Source organism: Anoplopoma fimbria, chromosome 13, assembly GCF_027596085.1.
Source record: "Anoplopoma fimbria isolate UVic2021 breed Golden Eagle Sablefish chromosome 13, Afim_UVic_2022, whole genome shotgun sequence".
Taxonomy (NCBI): Eukaryota; Metazoa; Chordata; class Actinopteri; order Perciformes; family Anoplopomatidae; genus Anoplopoma; species Anoplopoma fimbria.
The window spans coordinates 21,070,418-21,086,080 of NC_072461.1; the positions used below are offsets into that span (position 1 = coordinate 21,070,418).

The 15,663-nt window shown below is 38.8% G+C and overlaps 1 protein-coding gene across 1 annotated transcript in view; it reads right to left on the minus strand.

Annotated features, from left to right (window-relative positions):
• Positions 1–311: 311 nt before the first annotated feature.
• tacr1a (tachykinin receptor 1a) overlaps positions 312–15,663 on the minus strand; it is a 33,608-nt gene continuing 18,256 nt past the window's right edge. Inside the window, exons 3-5 of the mRNA XM_054611205.1 lie at positions 5,422–5,572; positions 4,201–4,397; positions 312–905 (exon numbers count right to left, since the gene is read on the minus strand). Coding sequence (XP_054467180.1) covers positions 560–905; positions 4,201–4,397; positions 5,422–5,572 — 694 coding nt within the window. The 3' untranslated portion in view covers positions 312–559. The remainder of the gene's footprint in view (positions 906–4,200; positions 4,398–5,421; positions 5,573–15,663) is intronic.

The following is a 15,663-nucleotide window of genomic DNA, read 5'->3' on the forward strand; positions in this document are numbered from 1 at the left end:
GAAACGGAGGAGCCATTCCGTTCACAACATGCTGGTCTCATGTCATAGCTCCGCTCCGAAATAGATATGTGAAGTCACACAGCATGTGTGATTGAGGATGTGTGAACCTTCCCTCTGCTCTGAGAGAAGGCTGGTGTGACAAGCAAAGGCTTTGAAGATTGGATATGCTAGCGTCTGCTTCAGTTTAGCTTTTGAACTGGAATGCGCCCATGTCATAGAAGTGCTCGTCATTACTTCTTTTTTTTTTGGCAATGACCAAACCTTTCTAATGGTAGTTGATATTTTACAGTGAGCAGCATGAGTCCTTCATATGAAGGTGTTGTTGGTGAGGACAGCACTCAGTGAACAACAACTTGCAAGTCTCACTTGCAAACGACCTAACACGACGTTCCAGTGAAATCACTAGAAATGTATTCATCAAAAACTTAGCCACAGTCACTGGCAGACACACATTCACGCTGTTCTTTTGCATGAACACACACAGGCAAAAAGCAACTATGTGAACAATGAACTCACTCTCTCTCTCTCTGTCTTGCAAAATGACACCTGCTTTCAAAGTCTATTCCTGCAGGTTGTTACTCGAGTAGAAGCTGGACGTCTCTGAAACGGTTTTGGAGACGCTCCGGGACGATGACCCGTTGGAGGTGAGGTCCAGGGAGGAGCTATTTGGTCCGGCTCCGACCACAGCCCCACCGTGTTGTGGAGCCGCTATTGCCTTGATCTTGGGCTGCTCCATGTCCTCCCCGACCTGGAGAACAGTGGACACGGTGGTCTCCATCCGGCTGGCCTTGTAAACGCTTGTCTGGGTCTGAAGGTAGCGAGTGGACTTGAGTTCCAGGCCTTCGTAAGAGCCTCGAGGGACACATGGGCAGAAGCGGAAGGCTTGTTTAAAACCAGCACGAAACCTGTTCAAGAGGAAGCAAAGATTAGTCCTATTTAGTTTGGTTTAAGGGCACACAATTCAAAATTGGTATGAATTTAACAGCCTGGTTCACCCACTGGGATGAAACTATACCCGCCAATAAAAGTCTTATATAACTTTTGCTAAACACCGGCCATTTTGGCAACACATTTAGCTCTAAGAACTGGTGTAGAAGTATAAAGTTGCATAAAATAGAAATGCTCAATCAAAGCACAAGGATTACAAAATTGTACTTAAGTATAGTACGTGAGTAAATGTACTTAGTAACATTTCATCATTTAATATTTTTTATACAATGTAATAAATATACCGTAAGAAGGCTACCTTTCTAAATATCGATAAGCCTGATAATCTGGTGTGATGTAATGTAAAATAAAGTAAAAAGCAAAGTGTTTAATTGTGTTAATTAACACTAAATGTTGCATTTGACATTAAGATACATTTATCCAAAGACTAATTTTACCAGCCCCTGATGTTTAGCATGACAGAAACCACTGAAGGAAGACATTAAAGAAATAAGAATTGTGTGGTTGAGATAAAAGAAATCAAAAGGGGCTGGCAACTGAATGAAAGAACCTCATTTCAGGAAACACACAAACACACATAGAAAAGTCATACAAAGCCCACATGGAGAGAGGACTGAAGACGGGGGGAGAAAGGGAAAATGTAAATCACTGAGAGCAAGAGAGAGATGAGAAGAGATTGCTTGAGGATGAGAGGAAAGGGCCATCATCGGTCACATATTTGAATTTAGATCGACTGAGCTGTTAGAGACAAAAGCCGGACGTAATCTTATACAGAATGATGACTAAACCTCAACTCATTGCGGTCAATCCCACATATTTTCATTTTTAGGATTTTTATTCAGAGTCTAAAACATCTGTGTGTATAATATCATTTCTCTGACAATACAAAAACAATTAACAGGTGGCCGCAGTGCGAGACAATGGAAGATGATTGATTAAAGGCAACAAGCAGAGTCAACCATCTGCCTTTATTTTTTACAAATGATGATCTTTAAATTCATTGACATTTTGCTCGACAGGCAGGCTGCTAATAACGCCGCAGTTTGACAGTAATTTCTTGGTGCACACAGTGGGATTCAGGCAGGTTTAGAGATTGGTTTTAAAGTTTTTTCTAACTTCAGTTCATGTGGGGAAGTCTTTGAGTTGCGGAAAGTTTCTTTCCAGAGACAGCAGACTCTCTACTGAGTTGTCAACTGCTTGTCACTGAGGCAGCAGTTGAGGATGCGGTATTGCTATGTGATGAGTGTACCTGAGTGTGTGTGTGTGTGTGTGTGTGTGTGTGTGTGTGTGTGTGTGTGTGTGTGTGTGTGTGTGTGTGTGTGTGTGTGTGTGTGTGTGTGTGTGTGTGTGTGTGTATGTGTGTGTGCGCTCACGTCACTGAAGGACATGGATATGATCGCTGCTAAACAAAACAAAAATGTTTTCCCCTCTGAAAAGTTGTCATCTTTTCTTAAAAATGGGGAACAAAATTCTCACTGTATCTTGTCAAAGGACACAAAATACATTTTATGTCCACATTTTTTAAGATATTATCTAATCAAGATCTTTTACATGTACATGATGATAGCATCAGCACTCAGGGGTCTATATTGGGATTGTAATGAATAAATGGCAAGATGATTCATTTCATGAATTTATGAATAGTTTAACGAAACACTGCACCAAGGGAGGAAATTAATTAGTAAAAATACTTTAATGTTCTGCAAGTATTCCAGAATGAAAAATAAAGAACAAGTCTTAAATACCTTCAACTACAACTTGAATAAAAATCAGTGCTTAACAACAGTACTATTTCCATTCCCTACGTGCATCTAATTTGTTTCACTTTAATAATAAAAAAAAAGTTAGGAAAACTGAAAAACATCCTGCAAATGTTTCAACCTAAAACAGCACAACTCACAAACACAACTCTTCTGAAGTACCCCATGCTTCATGCATTTATTTTCTTGCCTTTTCTCAATCATAGGGGGTGTCTTATTAAATGAATTACGGTTATTGATGTGTATGAAGAGATGGAGGATATTTAGATTTATAGTTAGCTAGTAAAAATGGAGATTAAACCCTGAAGTGTTGTATTTTCTAAAAAGTATTTTGAAGAGTTGGTTGTAATTAATTAAGGTTTTTATTTATAAACATTTATAGATATATATATCTTATGTATTATATGTTGATAAAAAAGTTGCATGGCGGGTCATTCATGTCATTTAAAGATTTAAGATGGCAGTTCCACAGGCAACAGCCCTATGGTGTACTGGAAGAAAGTTGTGTTTTAATTTTGCGTGTGTCTGAGTATACTTTATCAAAGTTGGATTTGTTAAAAGTGCACCGGGATTGGAAAGCATTATGCTCTCACGAGAAAGCTTTAAATGTGTAACGTCTGTGCAGGAAGTGTTGGGTTTTATTGATGATACCTTCAAGAAACAGTCTTAAAATATGCAGAAACCATTTTAGATAACTTTATCTCATCACGCCTGGATAGCTGCAACAGCCTTTTATATGAAATAGAAAAATTTTAGACCGGTTTCAGACAGTATAGAACTCAGCTGTTATGCTTTCAACCAGAGTAAACAGGCTTGAACACAACCCAGGTTGTGTTCAAGCTCATGAGATCCTCGGGCAGTGGCCTTCGATCTATTCCAGTCCTGCTGCTGAAGACTAAGGGAGGCAGAGCTTTTTAAATAAGAGCCCCAAGGCTCAGAAACCCCCTGCCAGAGGGAATAAGGCCAGTTGAGTCAGTGGCTTCTTTTAAATTTAAGCTCAAAACATACTTTTATCTCACTGCCTTCCATGATTTCACCTGATTCTACTTTTTAATCTGTGTTATGGGTTTTGCTATTTTGATTTGTATGTAGCTCTTTGTTTATTTTATTATTGAGGTGATTTTTATTTGTCTTTATGTGAAGCACTCTGTTACTTAGTTTTCATAAGTGCTATATAAATAAAGATACTATTAACAGCAAACATTAAAATGATTGAATTAGTGAGAACATAATTCCTAGTAGCGATAAGTGACTTTGTTTTTGATAAATGTACAAATCAAAATCGGAGCAGATAATAAAACATATCAGATACATATCAAATAGATTGTATATTAGGAGGCTTCTTCCTAATATACAATCACGTATACTGTCTCTAATATAAGCCAGGCTCAAATGGAGGCCTTGTTCTCTGTGCAGTCGAAGTGAAGGTTTTTGAGAATTTCCAGTAAAACAGTAATATGATACATATTTGTGTGTGCAGGTGATGACTGACCTGTCGTTGAGGCAGCAGTAGATGATGGGGTTGTACATGGTGGAGCTCATAGCCAGCCACATGATGGCCAGGTAAACCTGCTGGATAAACCTTTCTTCAAACATGGCAGGAAAGACCTGGTGCAGCAGGAAGAAGACGTGGTAGGGCAGCCAGCAGATGGCAAATGTACACACCACCACGATCATCATCTTCACCACCTGTTGGACACATGACAGCACCGCTTTGTCTTCATTTTTGTTTCCATGTACATTGTGGATTTTGCCAGTGTCCATGTTCTTTTCAGACTAGATCAGAATGGCTGAAGGGCCGAGGAATTACAAGTTGTCCTCTCAAGTATTTTTTTTTTTTGCAAAAGCCCTTATGCTGCAAGAGATGTTGCAGGTTATCAAAACACCTCAGTACAATGATCCTGTCATAAAAGGTCCAACAGGATACCTGCTCAATAAATCATTTATATTACAAAAAAAAAAGCTTGTCCAGGAAAACCATCATCACATTTTTTGTAAATTTTTTATGATGAGGCATGCTGTACTGCATTGATTGTCTCCCCTGAGGACTTCTCTCCTTCTCCTTTCTTTAACCAGCCTCTCTGCTGGCTCAACAAGTGGCAATATACCTGTCAGTCCAGAAAAAGCTCAGCTGCTTTGAGCTTTGGGTCTGTCAAAATGGAAATCCAATACTCACAGGCACATCACTTGCGATGTGTCAATAACAGAGTGCATACTGGCAATGAATTGAAAATAATGTACATGCACTGACTTAAAAGATCTGAGAGGCTGCCTTATTATGAGATGGACTGGTGTCATGCACATGCATTCTCACTTCATGATCTAGGGTGAGAAAAGTGTGTCCCTGCCAGTGTCTTCCTTTTGGAGTGTATACTCTTAAGAGCAACAACACCGATTTGTGAACACACCTGTCAGGCATGGGCCATTAAGGATGACCGAAAACAGAAGACGAAGAGACCCCGGTGGGCTGAAAATACAACAGGTTGGCTGGAAAACCACCAAAGGAGAGATGATGAAAGGAGAGAGGGCTGTGTTTCAGGGTCACGATGCTGTGATAATAATTTCCTCACTGGAAAAATACAGGTGGACATGGACATTGCAGCCACGTCCTGTATACGGCTGCAGTGTAAAAAGTGCATAGGATGTGGTTGGATTTAATTTACATTAGTTTGTAATCCAAACACTGTGAGTAGCTGTCTAAAGTGCGTGTTACCTTGCGTTTGGCGGTCAGCTGCTCCTTGTAGCGGTCAGAAGAGTCTCCGGGGATTTCACTGGCCCAGAGAGTCAGTCCCACCACCAGATAAGCACAACCCATCACCAGCAGAGGAAGGAAATAGATCAGGATGGCCACGCACACATAGTACCTACAACAACACAAATATCCCACATCATAAATAAATCATATGCATGTTTTTTGACTGAAGCACAGATAGACTGTAGAAAAGGAGTCACCTCTACCGAGAATATTATCCTAAAAAGATGCTTAAATAAAACATCAGGCAATTAAAATTGTTCCAAAACATTTTATGATATCCACATACAGATTACGATTACTGAATTTACGTATTGCCTGATACCAGGTATCGATCCTTTACCAGTGTGCTATAAACAAAACTACATTTTATAAGATTACATTCGAACCCATCATGATGGTTTGAGGTTATAATTTTTCTTTGTCCAATACTATTTTTAATAAGTAGAGCTTGAACACATCATCACATAGTATTATCAAAAAAATAGGGTGTACAAGAATGTTTAACCATAGGTGAGTAGTACTAGTTTGCACATATGCAATACAGATCAGGCAAGATGCATGGATTGAGAATCAAGTGAGCGTTTATGAGCTAATCGATGATATAACTTGACATAAGTAGTGCACATTGAGTTTTTAAAGCTTTTTTTACAGCTGCATAGATCTAGAAATGTGTCAATGAAAGCGATAAGACTGACCAAAACATGTGTATTAACTAAAATGTGCTAATTGGTCTGAAGAGCTCAGGGGAAACATCAGTCAGTTGATAATTATCTGTAGGTTGTCACTACAAGTTCTTTCATCCATCTTTAATATAACAATATTTTTTATGGAGCTTTAAGAAAGGGTATGGTGATATTGCGAATCCCAGAGATAAGTATCAAGGACACTGGTATCAGCCGTGCTGTGTATCAAGACCTGATACACAGAGAGGTTTAAAAAAAAAGGTCTTCACGTGATGGCAGGGTCTGATACACAGGTAAAACAAATCCCCCAAAAAACAGGCAAATGTTTTCAAAACACTAGGCAAATATCAGTCAAAAGATACTGAAAAACGGTCAAATAAACACTAGGAAAAAAATAAGGAACTAAAACAGATATGAGGAACTGGCAGAGACAAAAGGAGGGCCATGAAATGAGGGTGAAAACACAAGCGAGAAACACACAAGGGCAGAAAGTAAAGAATCTGAAATGAGAAAGGTGAGTAAACCAAAATAAAACATGAAATGATAACTGGAAATGAGGAAAACATAACCTAAGTGCAGAGCTGGACATGGCAGTAAGTCCTTAGAGCAATGCCAAATATTCAGTTTCATGTTTATTTGAATGACGTTCGAGTGGCATTTAACAGAAGAAAAGAAATTCTTTTTTTGTATGCCTGCCAACTCCTCCTAACTCCAATGCAGCAAGTTGTAAATCAAAAAGTTACTGATTCGAAGTCAATGGCTGGATCAATCATCCTTAGTGTGTTTGCCAAAGGAAAGAGAAATAGTTTCGCTTTGTGACCCAATTAAATGTGAGGGACATCCGTTAGACTCCAGCTCCCATAACTGTCCATTGAATTTAAACCCTTAATGAAGTAATTAAATATGACAGTTTCAGTATTTTGATAATGATTCGGTTATCTATGACAGACACACTTTTTGATCCTGCTAAAACCCTGTCAGGTGCTGTGGTCTGTTAATATACCAATGTGTGTGCGTTTGTGTGCATTAATGTCAGTTAAAATGTGGCAAATTGTATTATATCACTCTGGGCCGTGTCGGGCAAGTTATTATATTGTATTTAACAGTGTTCAGAGATGGGTGACCCCCTGAGTCCAGCATCCACAGAGGGCCAATCAGTTTCCCCCTCTGCGAATGCTGCAGATGAAACTCACGGGCAATTTTCTTGGCGATTAACTACAATTATGTTAATTTAGCTAAATACCCGCAAGCACGGGAGCTTTCATCAGAGTACAAATGACCACACGCTGCGAATCACACACATACAGATACACTGCAAAGTAGATATGTTACCCGCCAAGGGAGAACAGTGTTGATAGCTAATATCAGATCCCTGAGAACTCTGTCATTTTTAGTCTTTAGCCTGAATACTTTTTTATTTATTTTTTTCAGATTTTAGAAGACAATAGTCTTACTTACATGCCAAACCAAGCAGTACACGGTATAAATAAATCATTCAATGCGACAAAATCCAAAGTTAAAATTAGAAGATGAGGTCTACAATATTTTTGGATTACAATATGTTTGTGCTGGTTACAGAAGTTACAATAAACACAGTGTGTGACAAAATAAAACCATTGATCAATTTTCACAAAAATAAATATACCTCTTAAACCCTCTCTGTTGGAAAGAAGTATTTACCAGTCTTTTCGGGTTTAAGTATACTTGCACTCAACACAATCTTTTCTTCTTTCATCCAAATCCAACTATCACTATTGGATTGCCTTGACAGTAGGTGGATATAAATTCAATGAAGTCAATGAAGTCAATTGATCTTTAGTGCTAAATAGATGGGGCTCTCGGAAGGCTTTGGCAAGGAAACATCAGTTTGTCATGGTCAGCTATGATATTTATTTCCAGTTTGGTGTCTTGCACTTGGAATGCTGTGAGGTCAAAAGTTGGAAATTTCAACCGGCAAAAGTTCGACCTCCGAATTGTCTGGAACGCAGCATAACAAAAGAGTGAGCGAGACGTGACAGTCTGTTCATCCACACACAGTCCTGAGAGGAGGACTAATCAGGGATACAAATTGGAAACACCTGTGTGGATGAACCAGGCTGTGCAGGTGCACATCAATCACAGATGATTATACGTGCAGCATAAATGTACAGAGTATTTACTATAATCACATTGCCATGTACTCTACTGCAAGTATACAAGAAGTCAAAAACTATTTTCACTTAAAGAAAATTATGTGAAATATGCAGCAATGAACATCAACTAAACTGTGGCTCTGGAATGTTCCACTGCCGGCCTGACTCCACTGTTAAACGTTAAAAAAAACTGTATATCTTTTTGTTTTTCTTGTGCACCATCTTTCTCGAGCTGTCTCACCCTCATCTGAAATTAGCTTGAATGTTTTTCACTTGTGGGCAGCACCTCCATATCTTTTTGCATTGAATTGTAAGACAAATTATAATTTTTAGACTTGCAATTTCAATTTTGTGAATTCTTGTCACATACTCGTTTCTCTAAACATGAGTATGTAATCGGGACTTAGCTTTGATCATGGTTGTGCATGTCGACTATCTGGCAGAGCTCAATGGAAAGAGTCATCGTTAATGTTATCAGTAACACATGTTCTTTTTTTCACCTTCTCTCTTCACATGAGTGTAGAAGAGAAACGCAGTAAAATCTAATCTTGTCTTTTAGTTAAACCAAGACGTCAAGCATTCTGCCACACCGGTAAAATGTAGCACTATTTAAAGTATTAACTAAAGCTAACACACACAGCAGCAGGTCACACAAGGCTCTGATAACATTTACCACAAGGCTGAGGAAAATCAGTTCAGAGAAAAACGGAAGCTGGCACAATCTAATTACTTGCAGACATGGGGTTTGTATGCACACAAGTGCCCCAAGGAGTAATGAGCTTCGAAGAAAGCTTTTGAGTGAACCCTTTTGTCGATGTGTGTATCTGGTGTATGTGTGTTTGAGTGTGTTTCTCAAAAGTTCACATTGAACAGGATAGATTACATATTGTGCATCACACTTGTTGTTTGCTGCACACAGGGTTCAACTTTTTGGGAAATGTTGAAGTAACTAGATTAAATTTATCCTTCACTCGATTTGTTTGTCAGAGACGTGTGAAATTGGCTGTAACAGTTGTATCAGCCTGAAGACAGAGGAGAAGTTGAGGGCTTGTTAATATTGTAATAACTAAAAGAACATGGTGTCTTTCCAAACTGGGACAGGTTACATGAAGGAAAAGAAAAGACATCAGCGTTTCCATTCTTGGCTCTGCACTTGTTAAGCATGTGTGTTATTTCTCAGCTGTCAGCTGTCTTATATTTTTCTAAAGCCGCTAACATTAGCAAACGTACTTTCTCTCTTTAAAAAAGATCAGCCATGTCAGACTGACTTGCCAGGATCAGGATGTGGGTAAAGAAAGGTGAATATGTGACCATTTTAAATCTGAAATTAACCTTTTGAAACGGAACTACTACTACTACTTGGAAAGGTTTAATACACAATCAAGGTCTGGGTTAAAATAAGCTTGTTTGTTACGGAACAATATGTACGTGACTTAGTTTGTGATGTGCTTACATACTAACATAGTTTCGTAAATAATTCACTAACTTAAAATAAGTCAACGTGATGACTTTTAGTTTAACGTTGGATATGAACAGCTACCTACTGGGTGAAAGTCCTATGTTTGTTTGACCCATCCATCCACTTTGACCTCCTCCCGTCATGGACTTTGTGGCTCTTTATAAAAAATCTACAGAGAAAACATTTTGACAAAAAAAGAATTACTTTTTGTCAACTAAAACTGGACTAAAACATTTTGTGTTGTCATCGACTAAAACTAGACTAAAACTATCAAGGAATAAAAATGACATGAAATAGATGCAAAAATTGACACTGCCGCCTAACAACAAACTTAAATATGGGTCGTAATAAGCTGCTTGCATAGACCTATACTTTGTTTTTTCCTGTGCGGGCGGCTTGGTTTCAACAACAGTGACATCTTTGCACACGGCACCTCCTAAAACAAAAATGCTGGAAATGACACCAGATGTCCATCTAAATGGCATATGCACTCTTTCTGAAGTGCTCCGTCTCATTAGTTCTCCAGACAGTGAATCATGAAAGTGTAAATCATGCAGAGATAGTTGAAGGATAAATTTACAGATCGTTCTGATTTGCATGATTAAAGTGGCATTGTAGGCGGTGAGATGGTTGGTACCACATCCAACATCACATTAAATTAAACAACCTCTACCAGGATTTTAGCTCGACTGTCTCTCAAAAAACAATAGTGCCATAATAAAATAAATCCTGGAGCCGAAATGTGTTATTGAAGAGAGGGCAGAGAGATTGACAAGCATCCGTATCTACAAAAAATATGTAGTCTTTAGAATAAAAACAGTTCCCATAAATATATTCCCCCTTGGACATGTTTTATTACTTAACAACATTAAATTGAATTTAATGTGATCAACGGAGAAAAAAAAATACACTTTAGTTCAAACTGAAAATACATCTCTAGAATGATCTAAATTAATTACAAAATAAAAATCCCCAAATATGTGTTGTACATACAGTACATAAGTATAAAATATTTTTAGAAGTCACATAATTAGTTAAAAGGCACTCACGTGTGTATTGTCAATGCATTTCACGCATGAATGCAGCTGTGAAGGTCGTTATCGTAGTAAAATCTGCAGCAAGCTACTTTTACAAAAAGGTGTACTATTATATCAGACATTAAAAAAAGAAAAAGAACGTCCTTAAAAGTTCAGGATGGGTTGAAGAAGAGCCAAACAGAGCTTTTCGTCCATCAAACGTAATGCCATATTTGGTGGTAATTTGCACAAAAATAGCTTTAATAAAGTTTTTTTAATTGTTTCCACCTTGACATTCAATAGCCTTTTTCTGTTGACAAATTTAAGTCATCCACATTAATCTTCAAACTTGAATTCAATGTTGCATGACAATAAAATACAAAACTATATGAAAATACTTTTTATAGGCTGTGTATAGTTTATTCTCTTCTTCCAGTGTATGACAAAAATAGATCAGCATTAAATCAGTTTTAGTATTTCTGGATAATAATAATTCCACAAGCACAAGGCTGATCAAAGTGTGGCGGTATTTGAGAATCATTTAATAGTTTGGAAAATATGACCTGTATTCAGATCAAAGGTGAGCATGTGGTTAATGTTGTAGAATTCTGAAAGCTGACACAAATGCGGCCAGGGATTCAAACTGTTGTTTCCAGACCTCACAGCGACTTCTTTATATGGTTCGGTATTTTTCACACTTTCACTGGTATTTTTCATCTTGTGTTAGAGGTTGCTGTGTTTGAATTTCAACTGCAGAAAAAAACTGACAAAACGTAGCCATTCACTTGTGATTTTCCTGAGATTAAAAACATTTGTCTGGTTTTAAATGCCCACTGGTGCCCAGTTTGTCAAAAAAGATGAAAAACATGCCTCTGCCAACATTTCCGACAGACATATTTCCAAAAGTTAACTGCGCTGCTGCTCACACTATCAGTTACTATCCATGGAAAGCTTCTAAAAAGAGAATAGATATTTGCATACATAATGCAGTACACCTGGTCCTACTGATCTATTCTTATTGCGGCAGGCATTTTTTAAGCATCAATAATGGGGTTACTGGCAAGAATCTTGCTACAGCGAGCTTCCAGGGTTGAACGGACTGCACACAAAAAAATAATGCTTCCAAGACTGATTATGCATAAGCTCCTTTTATAATTTCAATAAAATAACCAATATTCCAATTGCCTGAATTGTTTTCATGTTTTAGAAAATCTTAAGCTGTTCCCTAATATAATATAAAGTCGACTAGAAATCGTCAGAAATCCCTGGTGAAAGTAGCTCACATCTTGTTTCCTCCTCTTCTCTGTTGAGAGTTGCACATGTGCAATATCAATCGGGTAAGATGTATGGATTGGGTAGCGAGTGACACATGTTGTTCCTGTGAAGCGTAAATGAGCTGAGAAATGATATGATAACGTGATATTGGTTTGCATACTTATTAATACCCAATACAGCCTGAATCGGCATTCCCGATACTGTTATCATTTTCGGAACAAATCTACTTTAAGGGGTTATTAAATAAAATACATTATGATGTATAGAATAAAAAATATAGATTGTTATACTGACAATTAAAACGTTTTTTATGGATACTGTTTTTTATTTATGTACATTGTTTGATATTCTTATAATGCTGCATGTGAATGAGACATAAAGGTACTGTGTTGTCACTAGTAGCACTATGGAGCGCTGTTTTTACAAGTGGGTCCCCGTTTTGATGGGGTCTCTTATTGGACAGTTAAGACTTGCAAGTTTATATAGCAATACCGTGCACATTTTCTTACATAACAAGTTTCTTCATTTAAAACAACTTAATTTGATTGATTAAGTATTACCTTGTAAGAGCTCTCCCTAGGGCCCCAGCAGATCCTGAGCCCCCACTAATGGACAATGTGTTGGGGAATAGAAGCTGTACTATGTCACCTTGCTCTCATACAAGCTGAATCAATAAAACCACTTCAACAGTTGCCACATAACCTCTGACAAATTACACACACAGTAAGTTATTTGCTAATTTCTTGTGCTGCTGCCTCTTCTCTCCCCCAGAGGACTGACATGCTTCAAAAGTCTTTATTTCCAAGCGTGTTTGTGTTTGTGAACATGCAAATGTGAATATGAATACAAATGCAACAAATAAGAGAGGCTGGCTGAGCTCATAAAATGAACTATATCAACATCTATTCTACAGTATGTGAGCATTAAAGTATGGGTTTATGTGAAAGGAACTGCATGTTTACATGTATAATTAAATTGTGCCTGCTTATTTAAACATGTGGGTGTTTGTATCAGTATACATAATTAATGAATGTGTGTGTAGGGAGGAAGGGCAGCTGTTCTTTTGACTTTCCCTGCCAGCCGAAAGCAAAAGAATACTCTAGGTAACAGGACGCCTTGCTCCACGCTGCCTTACTGGCACTAATCTCAAGCTCATGTCGTGTGAAGCTCGATTTAGTGGGGAGAGATCACAGAGGACAAGGTGTGCTCCGACTGTGATTTCCTCTCTGTGTGTGGTGGACTGCGTGTTTGTGTATTTGTGTCTTTCTTCAGTGTCTCATAGACCTGTATTGTGTTCCTGTATTTATTTTCTTATGAGAAGCAAATATGATGAGCATGATTCTGCTAAACAAGTACAATTTGTAAATTCTCACTTTCATGGGGTTATTTGGTGTGGGTTTATTATTAGCAGTATTCGCTTGGATCAATGTTTTACCTCAGTGAAAGGTTAAAGGTTAGGAGGAGAGCACAGGTTAAAGCCAAAAATATCTTCCTGCCTGCACTTCCACAAGCTGCTAGCTGGACAGCCGTGAGTACTAACAATAGCCATGTTTGCTGTTTACATGCATTATGATCATTTTAGGGGCCTTGGAGGGGGGCCTGAGTGGACGGGCTGTCAGTGTGGCCGACTTGCTGACTGTCTCCCTAGATTTCGTGACTTTTGGAGCTAGTGCTTCTAGCTACGTTTATCAGGAAAGAGATGGCAACACTGTGCTGTTTTTTTCAATTGGCTAATTTTTTAAATGTAGCGTACTTTCGCTAATTTCTCACGATAAGTTAAGTGGGTATTATAATCATGGTCGCCAGGTAATTTACAACAGTCCACCTGCATCGTCCTCAAACCATTAGATGATTCTTGCACCACTGACAGGAAGCTTTAAAAGCATCCCTCCCCTTGTGGCCACATGGGATATCCACTTCTGATGTATCTTAACACCCTCTTTAAACAAATCCACTTGGAAATGATATTACGATCTTGAGTAAAAGTAGAATCATCACAGTAGAAAAGAACTCCATTCAACAGGGTTTGTTTGGATTCACCAAAATCACACAATTACGCTAACAAACTACCCAATGTTTTACTATGTAATGTTCTCCAAACATTTCTTTGGGGTTAAATTAGAAGCTCAGATGATGTTTTTTTGTTGTGGGTTAGGGGCCTGAAGAACATGAGCACATATCTGCCACGCAGCAACAACTAACAGGGAGTCTCCAACGAATGGTTTGTTACATCTGCCTTATTTATCAGTTTACAAGCAAAGCAAGTGCGGATTGAAGTTACTGTTTAACGCTTCAGTAAAGAGACAGGTGCAAATGTAAAAGGAGGGCATTGAAGGGTTTCTAATCATCTGCTCACTGCATATAAATGTGTGTCTCTCTGTGTAGGGGTGATAATGTCATGGGGGTGTGGTGTGTGTGTGCTGTTGTACAACAGTTATCTACATAAGCATGCAAAAAACGGCATCTATTAATACCCTCCCATGACACCTTACTCTCTAATTCCCACTGACTGGAAAGGCAGCAGACAAGCCATCAGACAGGGTGACTTTAATAGCGGCAGTGGGGCAACGCCCGGAAATAAAGACATGTGGGATCTGACCCGGGGTCAGGCTTAATCAGATGTGTCATTTACAGCTTCAGCAGCTAAGCTGAATGACTACTGCTTTCTCACTCTGCTCTTATGTGTCACTGATTACAGTTTCATTAAAAAAAAGTAATAACCACAGCTGGCACCCCTTAATGAACAATGAAATTGCCGTTGCACTGTATATAACAAACTATATTTCCATGGAGAAATGTGACAGAGGCAGTAAAAGGGGAAGGCAATAGCAGGCTGGCAGCAGAGCAGGGTAAACACTGTTGCTGATGAGCTGAGATGTTGCCATCAGCAGAGCTGTGATCAGAGCTGGGTTGCTGTGTGCCTGAGTGCCTGCATATGTGCGTCATTATGTGGGTGTTTTTCTGTGTTCCCTGAACTACTCTTGTGTGCACACTTACGGGACGATACCTGTGTTTGTGCCTTTATATGTGTGTCGGCCAGTTATGTGGGATTACAAAAAGACAAATGGGAGAAATTGGAGTTACTGGGGTGGCGCATAGTGTGAATAAATCACTTTCAGGCATGTTTCATTTATCCTGTGTTTTTGAAGCCGCTTCAGAAGTTTCTCTAGCACAGCAAGATTTCAGCGTGTGCAAGGGGAAGATTAACACCAGCATTTGCAAAACCACACATATCCTCACATTCTCTTTGATCATGGATCATGGGGTGAGGGGAGATGGAATAGGTGCGCTTCGACAGCAATGACAGCTTTTGCTATTTCCTCTGCACAAGCAAAAGACAGTTTATTTGCCCTGAGGGTTAATCACTGGTATGATATGAATATGGCTTCGGTTCTATTTTAGCAGCCAAAAGAAAGATGATATCTGGAGGAAAGGTGACCAATCAACCCTGTGCCTGTAACTTATACTTAGTGCATGTTTTGAGCTTCACTAACCTGCTGTATCACAGTCATCCAAAGAGTGTCTGGCAAGCTTCTCGCCAAACCTCTATGGCACTCTGAGTTTAAAATGATATGCAGAGAGTGCTCAAAGGAGCCCATGGGAAAAATAATACTTCCCCTCACTGCGCGTTATCC